This window comes from Muscardinus avellanarius, assembly GCF_963383645.1.
Source record: "Muscardinus avellanarius genome assembly, chromosome: 10".
Classification (NCBI taxonomy): domain Eukaryota; kingdom Metazoa; phylum Chordata; class Mammalia; order Rodentia; family Gliridae; genus Muscardinus; species Muscardinus avellanarius.
The window spans coordinates 103,005,034-103,024,126 of record NC_137796.1 but is presented as its reverse complement, the minus strand read 5'-3'; the positions used below and the strand labels follow the sequence as shown (position 1 = coordinate 103,024,126).

The 19,093-nt window shown below is 50.9% G+C and overlaps 1 protein-coding gene across 2 annotated transcripts in view; it reads left to right on the top strand.

Moving 5' to 3' along the window:
* Positions 1–19,093, top strand: part of SNX29 (sorting nexin 29) — a gene marked incomplete at its 3' end in the record, with an annotated part of 442,960 nt that overhangs the window by 241,902 nt on the left and 181,965 nt on the right. For both annotated transcript variants that reach the window (XM_080703361.1, XM_080703360.1), the window contains exon 14: positions 2,291–2,397. In XM_080703361.1, the coding sequence (XP_080559487.1) occupies positions 2,291–2,397 (107 nt within the window). The remainder of the gene's footprint in view (positions 1–2,290; positions 2,398–19,093) is intronic.

The following is a 19,093-nucleotide window of genomic DNA, read 5'->3' as shown; positions in this document are numbered from 1 at the left end:
ATTCTGGTCCTTTTTCACTTCGTGCTCGTCTCAAGTGTAAGAATTTTCTGGCTGTGTACTCAGCAGTGCAGAGTAGGGCATTAAAAACTCAGCTGGCAGCTCTGTGAGTGCTGACTCTAGGCTTCCTGGTGGGGTGCCCTGACTCTGCCATCCCCCCCCCCGGGGATCCTTCTCTTTAGGTCTCTTCTTCTGGGCTGCTGAGATTACCTAGAAAATCCTTTTCTATTTTCTTGCTTAGAGGTGTATGTTGGCTGCCTGCTGTTCTGGAAGTGGGGGGATGGGTTAGAGGGAGGAGGAAAAATAGGAGAACCTCACAAGTTCAGTGTGTATTTTTAGCTCCCTGTTGCAGTAAGATACCCAATCTTTGTTTGGCCTGGATTTACTATCCTACTTTCTCCAGAGAATAAACCCAGAGGATTCTGCTATTTGCTTCTCAAACAGACTTTTAACTGCTTGTTTTGATTTTTGGTCCTGGTTTTTACCCTTATTTCTAGGATTGTGTTCTGTTACCAGTTTGTCAGACTCTTATGAATTCTTCCACTTTAATGAGATGATATCTTGATATTGCCCACTTCTATGTAAGAATTAATTTTTTTTTACCAGTTGCCTACTTGAGTCTCAGCTCCTATAATTTTGTTATTTTTTTCTTCTACAATTTCTCCTTTCTTAAGGGTGACTTAAAACAAGTAAATTGGTATTTTAATGGGATTTTGAGAGGATGTGAATGTAAATCAGTTGTGTCCCATCTATCAACTTTCATGGGAAGTATTTTCAATCCTCCTCCTCCTCCTCCTCCTCCTCCTCCTCCTCCTCCTCCTCCTCCTCCTCCTCCTCTTCTTCTTCTTCTTCTTCTTCTTCTTCTTCTTCTTCTTCTTCTTCTTCTTCTTCTTCTTCTTCTCTCTTGTCTCTGTCTCTCTGTCTCTGTCTCTCTCTCTCTGTCTGTCTGCCTCTCTCTCTCCTTTTTGTACTGGAGATTGAAACCAGGGAGATTCTACCTCTGAGCTACACCTCTAGCCCTATTTTTATTTTGAAACAGAGTCTCCCTAGGTTGATGAGAGTCTCACTTCTTGTTGAGGCTGGCCTTGAATCTGTGATCCTCCTGTCTCAGCCTCCTAAGTACTGGGATGACAAGTGTGTGTCACCATGCCCAGTTCAATTTGCTCCTTAGATGATGCTTTCTGGTCACAGATTGTCCTGGGTCACTCCCTGCAGTGGCTGGAATGATAGCTGCCCCTGGGATGGAGACCACTTGGAATGTTCTGCATCCCTTTCTATGTTATCAGTGGGTTCTTTGCTGTAGCCGCAGGCCCTGACTGGCTGTGGCCTGATGCAGACTTGGTCACTGGGCAGCTGGAAACTGAGCCCTGGTCAAGTTTGTCCCCAGTGTTCTGAGCCTTCCTCATTCCCATGGTCTCCCCAAAGTCACTCTTGTCACGGGGGTTAGCCTTAGGGCCTTGCTTGGGTCTCATTCTGGTTGATGGGGCATGCAGGAGTATAGGAAACTGAGCCTACATAGACAACGACCCTATTTGGACTTGAGACTGATCTGTATTCTTTTTTTTTTTTTTTTTTTTTTTGCGGGTCTGGGGTGGAACCCAGGGGCATTTGACCTCAGAGCTATACCCCCTGCCCTATTTTTTATTTTTTGTTTTGAAACCGGGTCTCACTGAGTTGCAGAGGGCCTCACTAGGTAGCTGAGGCTGTCCGCGAACCCGATCCTCCAGTCTCAGCCTCCCGAATGCTGGGATGACAAGCGTGCGCCACCGCGTCTGCGGCGCCTGTTGCGCTCTGCCCGAAGCCTTGGTCTCCCTGCTGCAGGCCCTGTACGGACACAGTCATGGACGTAGGGTTCCCTGAGGCTGCCATCCAGAGGAGGGCTTGCAGATGCCAATTCTCGACTCTTCTCTACTGTTCTGCAGGCCCTCCCTCATGGGGTAACTTTTTTGTTGGAGCTAAAAGATATTTGGCCACCATAAAAGCTGCAAGTGTAGGCTTCTGTGTTGCTAACACATTGTTTCCCCCGAGATGGGAAAGACTGGCAAGATTATCCCCCAGGCTCCTGCACATCCCTCCAACAGTTCTTACAGTTTCAAAATGCAGTGTATCGCTTGCTTTATTGTACTTGTGTGAATATGTGGCTGTGTTCAAGTAATTAGTAACTGCGTGTGCTTTTGAAAAGCCTTCTGTATGGAGAAATCTTTGGGAAAGAAAGAATATATATATATTTAACCAGGAGAGTCATTTTCGATTCGTGTTGAAATACTTACAAAGTGTCTCTCTTTTCCTAAAGTTGTGCCAAATCTTTGGACCGCCGACGGAGACGTGACAGTTGCTGAGCAGAAGCCAGGAGAAGTTGCTGAAGAACTCGCCAGCTCCTACGAGAGGAAGCTCATCGAGGTAAAGCCCGCAGCAGTCTGTGTGTCTTTAGTCCTAACATTGGCTGCTCTGGGAGCTTTCCAGAAAGAGGCCCCACCTGCTAAAACCAGGTTATTTGCAAAACCACTCCCAAACAAAACACAAGATCAAAACACTGCACTAGGTAAAGAAAAGAGTTGACGCTTTGTGTATGTGCGTCCAGACCACTCTCAGCTTTATTATGATGTCAAACTAAAGTGCACCACCAAAAGTATATTCAGAAAAGAAACCTCTGGCTTAATCAGAAACATCTGGCACTTGTAGTAAGGAAATGAGAGAGTAAATAGAAATATGTAACATGAAAAGTAAATGAAATGTCACCTCGGATTTGTAGAATAAAAGCAGGAGAGAATTCCCCATACGATCTTGTGCTGTAAGTGTTTAAATGGAGGTCAGTTGGACCACGTTCTAGGATGGCATCCGCTGTCAAGGTCAACTGAAGATGAGGCAAGCCACCGAAGGAACCATGCGCATTCGTGAACACACATCTGTATCTTGGCTCAGACTCAAATCCACAGAGCTGCTGCGTTTAGGCAGAGATGTGCAAGCCTTCTAAAAAAGGTATTCCTAACCGCATTCAGTTGTGTGCTGAAGGAACGATGTACTTACGTAGAAGTGTTTGGGATTTGGAGGGTGGTTTAACGTTAGGAATTCCATCCATTGTAAATGATCTCATTAACAGGTTAGAGGAGAAAGACGAATGTTTATCTTGGTAGGTGGCAACCAGTCATTTGTGGATGTTCATGATTACTACTTGATAACATCCTTGAAACGTGAGGACTGACCGTATTCTGATACGACAGAGCTTTTTATCAGAAACCATCATCCCCACAGCCAGCGGGGAGTTTGGAGATGGTTTGTCACTAGGTGTGCGCGTGTGGTGTGCTGGTAACTTGCTGTTAGTGCAAATGGCACATCTATTCATAGACATATACACACGGAAGTCAAGTATACTCCCTGTACTTTCCACATCTACACACTGATTATTACTGGAGACGTGCCTGAGCTGGAGGTGGGAGTCAGAGGAGGCAGGCCTTGGGAGAGGACCGTTAGGCTCATCCAGGTTCACTCTGTCATCCTTCTGGGATGCTTCTTGTGAGTCCTAAGTCTACTCTAAAGAAGGGAGGTGGCATTAGGAGCAGCTTGAGTTCTAACTCGGCGAGCTGAGGCTTTAGCAAACCGGGCTGGTGGGGAAAGAGTCAGAATCCGGGCTGGGAAGCCTGGGGGCTGGGGAGCGTGTCCAGGCCTGCCTGACCTCGTCCCCACCGTCTCCCCTCTGCAAAGACTCCCTCAGTGGGGTCGTGAGACTTGGTCATGAGACTTGGCTTTGGCTTCTGTCACTGCAGGCCATCATTTCCTGTCCAGAAAGCCCCCAGGAAGTAAGAAATGGGGCTCCACCCTGAGGGTTGTGACAACCTGTTTACTCGGCTTCCCCAGTGGACACTGAGTCCTTGGAGAGCGGAGAGCATGTCCCTGTATTCTTAGGAGCTATTTACTGACAAATGGCGTGCAGCCCTTGAGTGGACATATTCTTATGTCCTCCCGGGGCAGGGGCCGTCTCAGTTCACTGGCTGAATGCAGGCTGATGAGCAAGGAGGTGTGAACTAGTCACCAGAGTGAAAGTGGGCGACAGGTGCTGTCCCCCTGGGACGCTGGGTGAGGTGCGCAGTGGGAGGGACTTTGTCAGGTGCTAGAGAAAGCGCTTGCTTCCCCAGAGGCCAAGAGCACCGGGCCGGGGGCAGTGGCTGCAGTGTGGCCTCCTCCGGGTGCCAGGCTGGCACACGGGCCTTGAGGTAGCCGTGGGCTGCCTGACCCACGGAGCAAGTTCTTCATGACCAGTTAGTTGGTTTATTCATGTTTATTGGACATCTACTTTTTTTTTTGTAAGTACTGAGAGTTAAACCCAAAGGCATTCTACCTTTGAGCTATACCCCAGCCCTAATTTTTTTTTTCTTTGTGGGTCTGAAGATGGAACCCCAGGGGCATTCAACCTCCGAGCTACTCTCCCTGCCCTATTTTTTATTCTTTATTTTGAAACAGGGTCTCACTAAGTTGCAGACGGCCTCACTAAGTAGCTGAGGCTGTCCGTCAACCGCAATCCTCCAGTTTCAGCCTCCTGAGTGCTGGGATTATAAGAGTGCGCCACCACACCCAGTTCCCAGCCCTATTTTTAATTTTATTTTGAAACAGTGTCTTGCTAGGTTGATGAGAATCTCACTACTTGCTGAGGCTGAACCTGTGATCCTTGTGTCTTAGCCTCCCAAGAACTGGGATTACAGGCATGCACCACCACGCCTGGCTTGGACATCTGTTTTCTGCATAGGGAACAGCAAGAAAAAAGGCTCTCATGCAGGGCAAGAGGTGGCAGGTTGAAGGGATAGAAGGGAGGCCCATGGGTCGGGAGCAGAGTGGACAGGACTGGAGAGGCAGGTGGGTTCTACAGTGGCACCTTGGAGGCTGTGTCGAGGCCCCGTCACCACCCTCCTGGACCACGTGAAAGTCTCTTCTCTCTATGCTGACCTTGTTGAATGTGCCAAAATGGTGAAGACATGGGAAAATTGGCGTTGGTCCCTTGCCTTGTTCCTGGCAGTCAGGGCAGCATTAGTGTTGAACTGCCAGGTGAGGGAGCCGGTGGTTCAGGGGTGAAGCCTTCTCTCTCTGTCTGGCCTTCAGCCTCTTTCCTCTTCCTCCTGCGACTCCTTTACATGGGGTAGAAGCATTGTCGCTCCAGCCAGCGAGCTGAGAAAGCTGTGAGCTTGAGCAGAGGTGTCCTCAGGTGGCGGTCACTACCCAGATTGGTTTTTCATCCTTCTTTGGTTGCAAAGCAGGGTTCTGTCATGTTCTCTCATCTGTGAATAGCATTCGCATTTCATTATGCCGAGACGCTCGCCAGCCCCTCTGTACTCACATGAATGAGCCCATCACCACAGTCCTCGGAGCGCCTCTGTCATTCGTTAATGGGCTGACTTTGACCAGTGATATGCACTGGAGGAACGGAGTCCTGAGAGCGCATGGGGAGGCTGACGCAGTCTCTGTCCGCCTGAGAAGGGCAAAAGAAGAGACCTTTCCTTTTAGATAGCATCACCATTTGGAACATCCCAAGCTTCATGGTTCATCCCAGTGGAAGAGTTCCTGAAGCTTGGTTCTCTGGGGGTCTGCCTTTGAAGTCTGAAACCCACCCCTCATCTGCACATGCGCACAACACATTTGTCCTTGGTGGTCTATAGTCCGAGGTCTGGGTAGCTCAGACCTAAAGGACTGTAGGTAAAAAGGTTGTTCCGGGGCCGCAAGTGTAGCTCAGAGGTAGAGCTCTTGCTTGGCATGGGGGAGGGCCTGGGTCCATCCCCCGCACTGAACAACAACAAAAAAGATTGTTCTTCAAACCCAGTGATTAGCTCCGGAAAACAAGAAGGAAAGGAGAATTCTGGCGGGTGCCGGGTAATCCGGCCGAGGGACGCACTTGTGATATGATGGCCTCTGTCGCCCTCGCAGCTGGCCGTCGGGTACACACTTTTAGTTCCAGGCACTGTGCTGAGGCATTTATGTCCACAAGCCCCCAGGAGCCTCAGAAGAGGTCCTTGAGGAAGACGCAGTGGTCCTCTCCACAGACCGGCTTTGAGAAGCAGGGAAGCTTGCCCAGCATCTCTCGGCTGGTGAGAAGCAGAGCTCTGTCCAAGTCACCCGGTGATCAGTGCTGGGTCGCACGCTCCAACTCCTTCTGCTGTGCTCTGGAAGGCCGAGCTCACCAAAGGAGGAAAGGCCAGGCTGGCACAAGAGAAGAGACCATGAGCAGGAACATTGGAGAGGAGCGGAGGGGTGCGGGGAGGGGGCAGCTGCAGACGGCGGAGCCCGTGGCAGCGTTAGCTGTTAGAGCTGGTGCTGGAAGAGGACATCCCTGGCACTGCGTCTCCAAGGCGCCTGGACTGCCTGCTTCTGAGGCGACTTGGAATGGACCAAGCAGGAGTGCCTGAGGACAGCGGACATGACCTTTCTAGTTGAATCGTCACTGCCCAGGGCTCCAGCCGATGGCAGGAGCTCTGTAAATACAGAATTCACGACTGTCTATTGCACTGAAACCAAACTCCGGTACCTGCCCAATTTACCAAATCGAGTAACTAAGCAAAGCATTTGGGAAAAAGGAAAAAAAAATTATTCATTTTCTAGCAAATCTGAGAAACCAGTGAACTTACAGGAACAAGCCCAGGGTTCTCCTGGAAACAAAGGAATCCAGCACCTTTTAAGCATTAGCTCCTCCAGGTCAAGCTGCTGTCTTCCCAGAAGGGGCCCAATGCACGTCTGAGTCCTCTCTGCGTTGCTTCTAACTCAGAGCCACAGGAGCCAGGTCTTCACCTCTGCATTCAGGAAACTCATGTTACCTGTTAACAGGAGGTGAAGTGAGGGTGGGGGAGAATGTCCACTTTGAAACAGGCGCTCTCTTAGCCGCCGGGGTCAGCAGCAGGCCCCGTTACGGAATGGGCTCAGTTGTTCAGCAGTACACTAGCAGGATGGTGTGTGTGAGGACGTGGGGTGAGGAGGACAGCACTGCTGACGAAGTGTGTGCAGCTCAGAGCAGCGTGTGGGAGGAACTGGCATCCCAAGAGACGGCACAGGTCCAGGAGGGGAGGTGCACTTGCCTTGCCACTCAGTTGAACTTAGAGAATCTGGCGGGGATGTGTGTGGCTGGCCGATGGGACCGGCCCACTGAGCTCGTTCTGTGACGCTCTTCTCCGTGTCCAGCCCTCTGACCCTTTTCCTCCTCCTGTGGCTTCCCTGCCCTGCGAGTGGTTGAGTTGAAAGTTCTAGAAGATGAGCCAAGAAGATGCCAGGCTGAGGCAGAGACGTTCCGTAAATGGCATCCGCTTCCCTGGGCTGAGGTGTCCTTCCTTCTTGACTGCAAAATGACTCTGATGTTTCTCTGGCTAATGTTGGCTCTGTCGCCCCGAGGCGATGGATGAGATGGTGCTGTCTTAGGGAGCTGCTGAAGTGATGCCACTTGCCCTGAGACCGCTGGGACACAAGGTCGACGCGCAGAGGTGGCGCCATAGCACGGCACTTTCCTCCCTCCTTCCTTGGGACGTAGGGAGGGTGCTCAGAATTTCTTTTGTAAACTTCCCCAACTCTCTTGAAGATCTAAGACATCAGAAGAGAAGGATTTGTGTTCCCCGAGGGTTTTGAAGATAAAAGATACTGGGCACATCCAAGACAGATCTAAGACCTGCTTCTTTGCCTCTTTTAAGCATGATTTCTTTGGTTTAGACTCATCTCCAGAGGTTTGTCCGTCCTTTTCTAGCAGTTGGCTTCAAGAACAATTTAAGTACCGGTGGCGTTTGGACTTTGTGCCTGCCTCTCCTTGCCTCTGCCTTCTGCGGCCTGGGGGCACCCACTGCCCTCTCAGTCTGGGTTCAGGTTTGCCACTTACTGCCGCGTGTCCCTGGACGGGCTGCCTGGTCCTTTTGTGCCCTAGCTTAGAGAAGCTTTGGAGATTCAGCCACAGGACCTCGGTCAGTGTCTGGAGCCACAGGAGGTGCCATTGTGCCTCCGTTTCCAGCCTTTGTTCTGATTTCCTTTGGAGAGGCTACTTCTCTTCATTGCCTGCTCAGTGGGGCAGGAAGTCCAGTCACTCAGCCCTGTTTTTGGATCAACTCCTGAGTTCACAAGAGTGCAATGTGCCTAGGAGGCCATTCACTCAACCGCAAGAAGCACTGAGATCGCAAAGAATTACAGCGAGCGGTGATCAGACGCTCCCATTCCTGGGCATGGTGGCCCCTGCCTGCAATTCCAGTACATGGGCGGCTAAGACAGCAGGATCGCAGGTTCAAGACCAGCTTTAGCAACTTAGCGAGACTCTCAGCAGCTCAGCAAGACCCTGTTTCCAAATAAACAGTCGAGATGGCTGGGGTGTATCTCAGAGGTAGAACACCACTGGCTCAATCCTCAGTACCAAAGCAGAATAAAACAAAACAAAAACCCTCTCCTGCTGTTCCTGAGCTGCATTTGCCAGAGCTCTTCTGTTTCCAGCCTCTATCCGGAGCCAGATTCTCCCCCTTTGGTGGTGTTTGTAGTCAGTTCTCTCCAACCTTAGCTCGGAGCTTCTCCATTGCTTTCCGCCCAAGTGTCCAACTTGTATATAGGAGATCCGTGGATGTTGCTCCCTCCCTCCCCCCTCCTCGGTGCCTGCTGGAGCTCAGCGCCTTCAAGTGGCCCCAGCTGTCCCTCCCTCAGCACACCCCTCCTGCCTGCCTCCTGCTCCCGCTCCTGCTCCCGCTCCCGCTCCCTCTTGCTCCCGCTCCCGCTCCCGCTTGGCCAGGCCATCCTCTGCAAACAGAACTTTGCTTCCTTCTATGTGGCAGGGCTCAGCTAGCTACTGGCTTTTTAAATTATGGGATACTTATCACTTACAATATGGATGTACTTAGTCCCTGGATTTTTCCCCCTTTGGGTGAAATAAATGGTATATGAGCAATAGCTATTCTCATAATGGTAGATTTGCTATTAATGGAAAAGTAAGCCTAAGCATCAGGCTGGTAAGAAGTACATTCATAATCACACTGCTGCAGATAACTGCGGATGTGATCGTCATTTTAATAAAGTGCAAAAGTTCCTGCGGCATCTGGGACCTTGAGCCCGGGAACATCACCAGCGCTCGCTGCGTAAATGGGCACCGACAGGAACTGACACTTACGACGTACCTGGGAGCCATTTTAGTACAAAAGAAGCATGGGGCTTTAAGTAAAATACTGGATTCCATGTTAGGACTCAGAACAAGGAACTCTGAGCAGAGATCTACATTAAACTGAGGCTCAAAATGAAAAGATACGCTGCGAAGGTTTGGGGTTTTGCTTGAAATCAGATGATGCCGTGTGGCTGGGGCCCAGGCAAGCCTAGTGCGTAAGTGCTGGCTCTGCTGTCACCCCATGCGGGGGTGAAAGGCTTCCTCACCTGGCAAGTCTGCGTGCGTAAGTGCCGGCTCTGCACTAGTGAGGCCTGGTGGGGCGTTCGCTTCGCTCCCCAGGTAGGTGCATTTCACACTAAAGCTTGAGTGACTAACAGGGCTAAAACTCCAAGGAATTCTTAAAATCTCTTTACTGTGGGAAAGTTGAAAATGTGTGTCCCCAGCTCCCGGCCTCAGCTATTGGCCACTCTGCGCCAGCTTTGCTTCTCCTGGGCGGGTGGTGCACACCTGGAAGACCAGTGAGTCAGAAGGTCAAAGTAGGGGATCGAAAGTCAAGGCCAGCCTCAGAGACCTGGGGAAACCTTATCTCAAAAAGAAAATAGTCTGTGGTGGCGAATGTCTGTTATGTGCTTGGTAACCTGTGACCTATTGGGCTCCTGGTGACATTTATTCAATGAAAGCAACTATAAATATCAGTGACGATGGTAATTGCAGTTAGCATAAATAGAGGGTTGCTCTATTTCTAGGCTCTGTGTTAATTACATTCCATCGATTGTCGAATTTAGTGTTGGCTGCATCTTTACAGATGGGGGGGGCTGAGGTTTCGGGGTGCAGAGTCACCTGACCATGCCCGCGGGGCTGGCTAGCATGTGTGGAACCAGGATTTGACTGAGGCTGAACGACTCCAGGGTCAATGCTCTTTCCAGACCTTCTGAGACCCTCTGCATCCCTGGCCAGACACAGGGCCCGGGCCTTCCTTGCCAGCAAGCTTTAACTTGTAACTCTAAGGGGAGCCAGACATCGAACTTGCTGGCAAGCAGGCTGCCAATTAGCTTGTGGAGCCCCAGGGAATGATTGAGGGCTGAGGAGGGAAGGCGGAGACAAGATACAGCTGGTGGCCTCAGCTCCTGCCCTAAGCGCTCACCGACATACTCGGGCCCATGTGCTGGCTCAGGTGCCGGGCTGTGCTGAGGTCTCCTGTTGTCAGAGACTGGCCTGTTCCCATGGGCTCAGGTGGCCCGTCCTGTGTGGAACACGAGAAGAGCTGGCTTTTCACAGCTCCCCATCTCCGCAGCTCTTCCTTCTCCCCTCATCTCCCCGGTTGTCCCAGTCACCCCTCGCGCTCAGGCAGGGTATGCACAGCTGCAGGTGACAGCCGTGCCTCTGCAGGATGCCGCTGCTCCCAGAGTGTCTAGCTAGCTTGCTGGTCTTTTGGTTTCTTTTTTTGGACAGATTATTATTTTTTTTTATTGGACCCAGGGGCATTCTGTGTCCCAGAAACATGCCAACCCCTTTTACTTTGAAACAGAGTCTCACTGAGGTCCTGCCTGTCTCCATAGATCCTCCTGTCTCAGCCTCCCAAGCACTGGGATTCTAGACATGCGCCACCATGCTGGGTTTCTGCTAGATCTTTGAGCATCTCGTTTTTGGCTTTAGGGCTGGGTCACCACCCACGGCGGAGGGCGGGCCAGGCTCTGCCGTTCACTCTGGAGGCTCTGCCTCGTGTCTTGGGTCTGGCCTGGGTCTCTCCTGGAGCCTCATTTCTGGTAGTGGCTCTGCTGGGGGAGCCCAGAGCACTTGGGAGAGAAAAGATGAACTTCCGCAGAGAAACTCTTGGAAAATGATCCAATCCTCCCTTTTGGGCGGCAGATAAAAATACTTGTAATTATAGTGGCTGGTTTTCAGAGTTTCAGCCCCACACTATTTTGGTCCTGTTTTATATTTACTTTCCTCCGTGAGGCGGGGAGTGGCTTCTGGAAGCTACTCCTGGGCCCCCAATAGGAATCATCAGGTCTTCCTGGTGGAAGGGGCTCAGGAGGGCCCTCCTGTCAGGGTGGGTTGGTGCAGGAACAGGGCTGTCCCAGTGCAGGTGAGCTGAGCCTGCTGTGGGCCCCGCTCTCATAGTATAGAGCTGGCAGGGTGGGGGCCGGTGGCACATGGTGACCCAGGGCCGCCGAGTTCAGTGCACGGGGCGGAAGTACAGGAGAACCACTGCTGGCCAGTCCGCTTGGGCCACACTTCTGCTTCAAACCAGTAAGCGGAGCATGGTGGCGCATGCCTATAAACCCAGGACTTTGGAGGCTGAGACAGGAAGGTCGCAGGTTTGAAGCCAGTCTCGGCAACTTAGTGAGGCTTTCAGCAATTCAGCAAGACCCTATTTCAAAATAAAATATAAAATGGGTCTGAGGGATGAGGGTGGTGGCTCACGCTTGTAATCCCAGCATTTCGGAGTCTGAGAGGAGGATTGTGGTTCGTGGACAGCCTACTTTGCAACTCAGTGAGACCCTGTTTCAAAATAAAGAATAAATAAAGACTGGGAGTGCAGCTTAAAAGTAGAATGCCCCTGGATTCCATCCCCAGTACTGCAAAAAACAAAAAGGTCTGAGATGTACTTTTGAGATAGAATGCACCTAGGTTCAATCCCTAACAACACACACACACACACACACACACACACACACACACACACACGTGGGTGCATGCCTTGCCTGTAATCCTGGTACTTAGGAGGCTGAGTCAGAAGGATCACAGGTTCGAAGATAGCCTCAGCAACTTAGCATGACTCCTCCGTAGCCTGCTGAGACCCTGTGTGCAAACAAAGCTAAAATAAGGGCTGGGGGATGAGCTCAGAGGTAGAAAGTCCCTCGCACTACACACACACACACACACACACACACACACACACACACACACCCCACTTCTCCAGTGGCCCACCTTTGCCCTTAGACTCACCTGCAGGTAACATACTATATGCTAATTTAAACCCTCCTGCCCAGAATTCGCCTTCATCTGCCGCCGTGTCTCTTCCGCGGTTTCCCAAACACCTAACTTTGCACAAGGAGTATTTTCTTTGTCCACACGCCCCGCCCTCCCATTTTCCCGGCTGACTTCCCACCTTTCGGATCTCCTCCCAGAAGTCATCTCGCTCAGTCCCCCGGCGTCCCGCCCAGCCGGCGTGCCTCCTCACCCTGACCGTGCGGCACTTTGCGTGTGTCTTGTCTGCGTTCTTGCGCCCTCTTTCCCCATGTCCTCTCGCGGAGGACAGCTGGAACTGCTGCCAGGGGAGATGGAGGCCGTGGGGGCAGACAGCCCAGGTTCACATTAGTGCTAATGAGTGAGCGAGCGAGCGAGCGAGCGAGCGAGCGAGGGCCGGGCAGTGGGTACGTTGCTGAGTCAGCCTCGCCCTTGCCTGCTGGGCTGCACACCCTGTAGGGGAGCTGGCTTCGTTGAAGAGTGATTTGCAGTGGCAGGTCATCAGTCAACAGGAGCACCAGTGCCGCCTGCGCTCCGGGAGCAGAGGGGGAAGGCTTGGGGGTCTCATGGAACTTTGAGGGGGAAGGAGGCTCTGCAAGACCGGGAGGGGAAGGGCAGCTGGGGTCTCAGGGACCGCAGCGGCTTGGCCAGTGGGGCAAGTCTCCAGGCAGCTGGCCCATAGACAGCGGAGTGCGACGCAGGCCTGCGGCCTGACTTCTCTTTAGCATCACTTGTCATACCTCTGGAGAGTCTTTAAAGTTTCAGATGCTGCCTTTTCTGAGAGGGGCCGACGGGAAGCTCTCTTTGCCTTGGTCCTTTCCCCTCTGCCCCGCTCTGCCCTGAGAGGCACAGTTGGCGTGGGTGTTCCTCCCACCTCCTGGAGCGCTCCCCACCCACCCCAACTCTAAGCCCTTCCTAGATCCCGCCAGCCACCTCTGACACACTCGGGAAGGTTAACGTGATGGGCACATTAGTGGTGCCAAGGGTCTTCTGTCTCTCCTTTCCTCTTCCTCTTTTGGTACTGGGATCGAGCCCAGGGGCATTCTACCTGCAAGCTCCACTCCCACCCTTTTTATTTTTATTTTGAAGCAGGGTCTTGCTACGTTTCTGAGGCTGTCCTAAAACCTGTGCATCTCCTGCCTCCGCCTCCAAGTACTGGGATCAGAGGTGTGCACCACCACGCCTGCTTCTTGTGTTTCTAAAAGATGCTTTGCCTCTTGGTCCTAAGAGACAACAAGGACATTCGGCTTGAATGCTTTGTGGCAGTTTGGCTTGGGAAATATCTGGTAAAAATGTTGCCCCAGGGCACCCAGTCATTCTAAAGCTGGCCCTTGATGTGTGATTGTCAGGCATGGGATAGCGCAGCGCTCCTGCTTATTTTATTCGAAGGGTCTAAAACCTTCTGTCATCTCTCTGTGCTTTGCCACCATGAGCGTGACACAAAGCACACTGCAGTGTTAAAACTGCAAAGCCATGGGGCGTGGTGGTGCACGCTTGTAATCCCAGCATTTGGGAGGCTGAGACAGGAGGATCACAGGTTCGCAGCCGGCCTCAGCTACTTAGTGAAGCCCTGTTTCAAAGTAAAAAATAGGTCTGAGGGTGTGGCTCAGAGGTAGAATGCCCCTGGGTTCCATCCCCAGAACCATAAAAAATAAATATAATTTTGTGTAATCGACACCATCTAATAAGCACCTACTATGTATCGAGCACTGAGCTGGGGCAACATGCTTGCCCCCTGCCCTGCATGGTGGGTGGTGGTGGGTCAGAAGGGGTAGGGAGACTACCCTGGCCACACAGGGGTGAAGTGCTGTGCTGAGTCTTGACCCAGTTCTGCTGCACGGTGGCTGTGATCTCGTCTCCACATGCTCAGCGTGTTGGCTTCCGGAGGTGTGCCCTGAGGTGTGACGGCCCTCTTCGGAGAGCAAGCTTATATTTTGTGACCATCTTGCAGCGGAAGCCTTTTCTAAAGCTTTGAAGGGACTTGAAATTGGACTTAGAGTGAATGAAGTTTCTGTAGCTTCTCCTGCTTAATTACAGGATAAATTAACCAAGTGAATTACGCAGCTCAGCTTAGAAGTTGCTTGGATCCCATAGGTCTGAAGAAAGAACAAATTGGACCTTTTTTTTATCTAATCCATCTTGGGGGCATGTTTGAGTGGATTAAAAAATAAAAGCAAAAAGAATCCCCTTTCTCTATTAATTTCCAGCCATTCTGCTCTTTTGGGAAGTTACCGGTCTCTTCTCCGTGCTGGCTAGGGTCCCTGGCAGGCTGGCGTTCATTCAGTACTGAACTGTGCTAGGCACAGTCCTGAGCACTGTGTTCACACCATTTGATCTCTATAGTCACCCTGTGTATTACCCGATCCTCATTTTATAGAGGAGGAAGCCAGGGCATGGCCAGCTCACTGATGTTTCTACTCAGGTGAGGAATTGATGTAGAACTGGGAGTAAGATTGCGACCTGATGCCCGTGACCACCCTCTGCTGAAAGCATCCATGGGTTCAGTGACAGGAGGTGGTGGTCTCTCCCTAAGGGTCTCTGTGAGGATCACAGGGCTCCAGGTGTGTGCCGGGTCCCCAACACCTGGGCTCTACGAGCCTCGGGGGTCCTCATTGCTAGCCTGGGAGTAACCAAAGTAATGTGGGCCTTTACGAATCAAACGAGGAATCATACTGCGTCTGGCTCCTTGGAGGGTGCACGCTGTGGAGGGCCCCCTCTTGTCTCATTTACCTGCTGGGGGCACAGACCATGCCACTCCTGAGTTGCACAGCCCTGAGTCCTACTGTGCACGAAGTAGCCGCAAGTCTAGTCTCCTCATGGGCCTTCCTCCTGTGCTGGGTAGGGAGCGGCCTGGGAGCCTCACAGGGAGGACGAGCCCTTCCTGGTTCCTGAGGATTCCCTTTCCTTCCATAGCTGCTCCCATCCCACGACTGTGCAGTCAGTTGGGGCGTCGGGGCAGCTTTGGGCTTATGTCAGGAGAAAGCGTGGGCATTTGTCCGTGGTGGCTCGGCCCAACTGCCCGCCCTTCTCCTGTGCGCAGGGATGAGGACACAGCTGGTCTCTGGGCCCTTTTCACTGGAGTCCAGACCTGCCTGTGTTTCCAGGCCAGCTCTGTGCTCCCCGCTGGCCTGCCGTCTTGTGGCCAAGACAGCTTTATGCTCTGGACCCTGCTGGGCCTTTGCATGCAGGCGATCCTCAGCCAGTGCCCCAGGAGAAGGTGGCTTCCTGCCCACATCCGTGCTTCTCTGCTGCTTCCTGCGCCGGGTTGGACCCTACAAGTGGGATGAGCAGTGGGCCCTCCACGAGGGTCCCGGAGGGCCTGCTTTTCTCCGCATCCACTGCTCAGGTCTTTCCGAGGCCCACAGTTTTCAGATTTGCCACCCATTTTCTTTGGAGACTCAGCTACCAAAATGCCTTAAAGTTCCTTCCCTTCCTGCCAACCTAAGAACGTCTGCCTGCCAAGTTGCTCACAACTTTCTTAGTTTTGTTTTGCAGAAAACAACTCTCTCACACAACTTCCTTCGTGTCTAATTCTTTCCCCCATCAGCACCCTGCTTTTTCTGCAGCTTCCGTTGACAAAGGTAAATTTTACCTCTAGAGCCGGTGAAGCCAAGAGCCGAATATACCCTGTGTCCTCAGGCTCCCTGGCATGACTCAGGGTTCCATTTTCAGTACGATCACTCAGCATTGCCAGGGCAAACTGTCAGGTGTTCATTCACGGTGACAAGTGCTTTTAAAAAGTTTCTTTTCCCCTTCACAAAACCTTTAAAATGGCCCAATCTGCTTACTTCCCTGGGTCCCACTGGTAACTCTCTACCCTGCTTGGGGCATTCTAACTCTGAGCTATATCTCCACCCCTTTTAAAGTTTGAAACAGGGGCTTGTTAAGTTTCTGAGGCCCTTGCTAAGCTGCTGAGGCTGGCCTCGATCCTGCAATCCTGTCTCAGCCTCCCAAGTATTGGGATTGCAGGTGGGTACCCAGTGCAAGGAATGGCATTTCTTTAGCAAAGGAGATAGAAATTGGCTTCTGTTGATTTCGCTCCCACACTCTTCAGGTGGTTAAGACATCCATATTTGAGGTAGAGGAGGGAGACCAGCTTTACAAAGACCAGCTTCTGTGCACCTACTACTGTCCTTTGCAGACACTAGAGATGAAGGCTCCTGAAAAACCAGGCTTGGGAGCTTGGTTCTTCTCCTCCAGGTGAAATGTGTTCCGTGGAGTGACCCAATTCCTACTGTGGAATATGGAGAAATATTTTCCCTTTGTGAAGAAAGCTTGACTTAAATGTGAAAGAATATAATCTTTTTGTCTTCTTAAAAAATCTCTTCTGTCGCTAGTAGTAAAAGCGTTTAAAATGAATGGAACTGCCCCTCCCCCGCCCCTTAGCTGCAGCTCAGGAGGAAATGGAGATACCGGTATCTCGGTAAATAACATAACAACTGTCTACCTGGTGCTGGAGATTTGAACTGCTTTGATGGCGTAATTTTAAAGCAAAGTGGTGGTCAATTTTGACGCAGTGTAATAGAATCCATTGGAGTAAATTGGCTTTTGGCAGCTAGAATGCCATTTTGCATCTGGAACTCTGTGCAGGTGGCCCTTATGTATGTGGGGGAAAAAACTGTAAATTTCCGTCAATTTTTTGATGTACCATAATTATAACCATCTTATTTTCCGTAGCACCTCACAGTTTCTTGATTGTTTCTAGGTCAGCAACCTTTTTCTTCCTTCCCTCTCTTCCCTGCCCTCCTCCCGCTCATGAAAGGGATGACACTCAGGGCTACATGCATGCTCAGGGTGCATTCTCCCACGGAGCCACATCCCAGCCAGAAAATGTTCTTCTACAAAGAGTTGAACAGAAAAATGGTTAGGTTTTGTGGGCCACGTGGTCTCTTCAGCAGGGACTTAACCTGTGCTGTCAGCACCAAACCTGCTGGAGACAATATATAAACCAGTGCGAGTGGCCATGGACCCATAAAACGTTATCACTTATTCAAAACAGGCCATGGGGCAGGTTGGGTGGGCGGGTTGTAGTGCGTCACCCTTGATGTAGGTGATGCTCCTACTCGACGGTTGGCGAGGACCACGATGCCACCAGTCACCTGCTGTTCTGAGTGCCACTTTATTTCCTTTTTATAAATTCTTCAGTGAGCCGGGCGTGGTGGCGCACCCTTGTAATCCCCGCGCCTGGGAGGCGGAGACAGGAGGATCACGCAGGTTAGAAGCCAGTCTCACTGGCTTAAGAGACCCTGTTTCAAAAAAAAAAAAAAAAATATATATATATATGTATGTATGTCTGGGAGTGTAGCCCGGAGGTAGAAGGGTTTCCAGGAACCCCAGTACCACCAAAAAATAAAATAAAATAATAAAATAAATAAATAAATTAATTAAAAATGAATTATTCGGTGAAAAGTGTGTTATTTCTTCTTCTTGGTTTTGTTCCTCGCAGCGGCACTGGGGATAGACTCCCAGGCCTCATGCATGCTAGGCAAGTCTTCTACCACTGAGCTACATCCAGTCCTTTTGTTTTTTCGAGACAGGGTCTTCCTCGATTGCCCAGGCTGGCCTTGAACCTGTGTAGTAAGTGTGACTATTGCCACCTGACAAAGGAGTAGAGTGAGTCTCGGCTTGGTTAAGGACTCACTTGGTGCCAGAGTGCTCCGCCTCCATTCTATTGCCGTTTTGAGCCAGACACTCCTTTGTCGTGCGGCTATCCTGGGCATCGCAGGGTGTTTTACTGGCATGCCTGGCCTCAGCCCACTGGTTGCTGGCAGCACCCCTTCCCCAAAAGTCTGACCAAAGATGTTTCTAGACTTGTGCAAATGTCCCTGGGAGGTGTGGATATTCTCTCTTCCACCCCAGTTGAGAACTGCTACTCTGGATGTACCGCTTCTTAAGGGTCAAAATCTGAGCTGGAAAAGAAGGCTTTTTGACTTTTGATTCCTTCCTTCCTTCCTTCCTTCCTTCCTTCCTTCCTTCCTTCCTTCCTTCCTTCCTTCCTTCCAACAAGAATAATAGCCCCAGTGAAAGCCCTCCCCTTGGGCATTCCCTGTCTCCTCCTGCGAACCCCTGGCCTCTTCCCCGGCCCTCTTCTATGCGTGCCTGCAGGTGCACAGCTTCTCCTGCTTTCCCTCCAGAGGAAATAGAGTGTCTCTGCTGCCTCCATTGGCTGGAGGAGCCTCGTCCCTCCTGGCCGGGGGTGGTTGGATTTGGGTGGCCCCTGAGGCCCAAGGGTTATAATGTGGTCAAAATGATTACAGTAACAGTTGCTTTTCCATGTGGGCTGTGTACAGTATACCTGGTGTCTTGTCTTCCCTCCCTCCCTCCCTTCCTTTCTTCCTGTTGAGGATTGAACCCATACACATCCTATCTCCAAGATACACCTTCAGTTCTATTTTATTTTTTATTTGGAAACAGGGTCCCACTAAGTTGCTGAGAGCCTTGCTAAATTGCTGAGGCTGGCTTTGAACCTGAGATCCTCCTGTCTCAGCCTCCCAAGTATTGGCATTTATGGGCGTGCATCACCACACCTGGCTCCCTGGTGTCATTTCTAACTTTTACCTACATTAATTGTCACCATAATGCTCTGAGGAGGGTATGGGGAAGGGAACAAAAGTTTAGATTCTTTTTTAATTTTCAGAACAATGTCTCGTTTCCTTTCTCTTCTCGAAATGTGACCATTGAGTCACATATTTTTAAAATAGCATTATGAGTGGATATATTGAAGCTTGTTTTCTAGTTTTAAAAGTAATAGGCAAACTGTCCTGTCCCAGTCGATGAGCTGTTCTAGCTCTTTCTTTGACTTCTGCTCCAGGCCTGGAGTCGGCTCTTCTGCAAGTGCCCTTGGGTTGGTTTTCTTTCCCGTTACTTTTCAGTGGTCAGGGCTAGGGCCTTTCTCTCCCTGCCTTCCTTTCCTCCTGTTCTTTCCCCCTCACTTCTGGTTGAATAGAATATATATTATGCATTCATGTGGGTATTTCCAAGCCAAATTTGGAATTACATATTTTTTTCTTTACCTTGATTGAGTTATTTGTA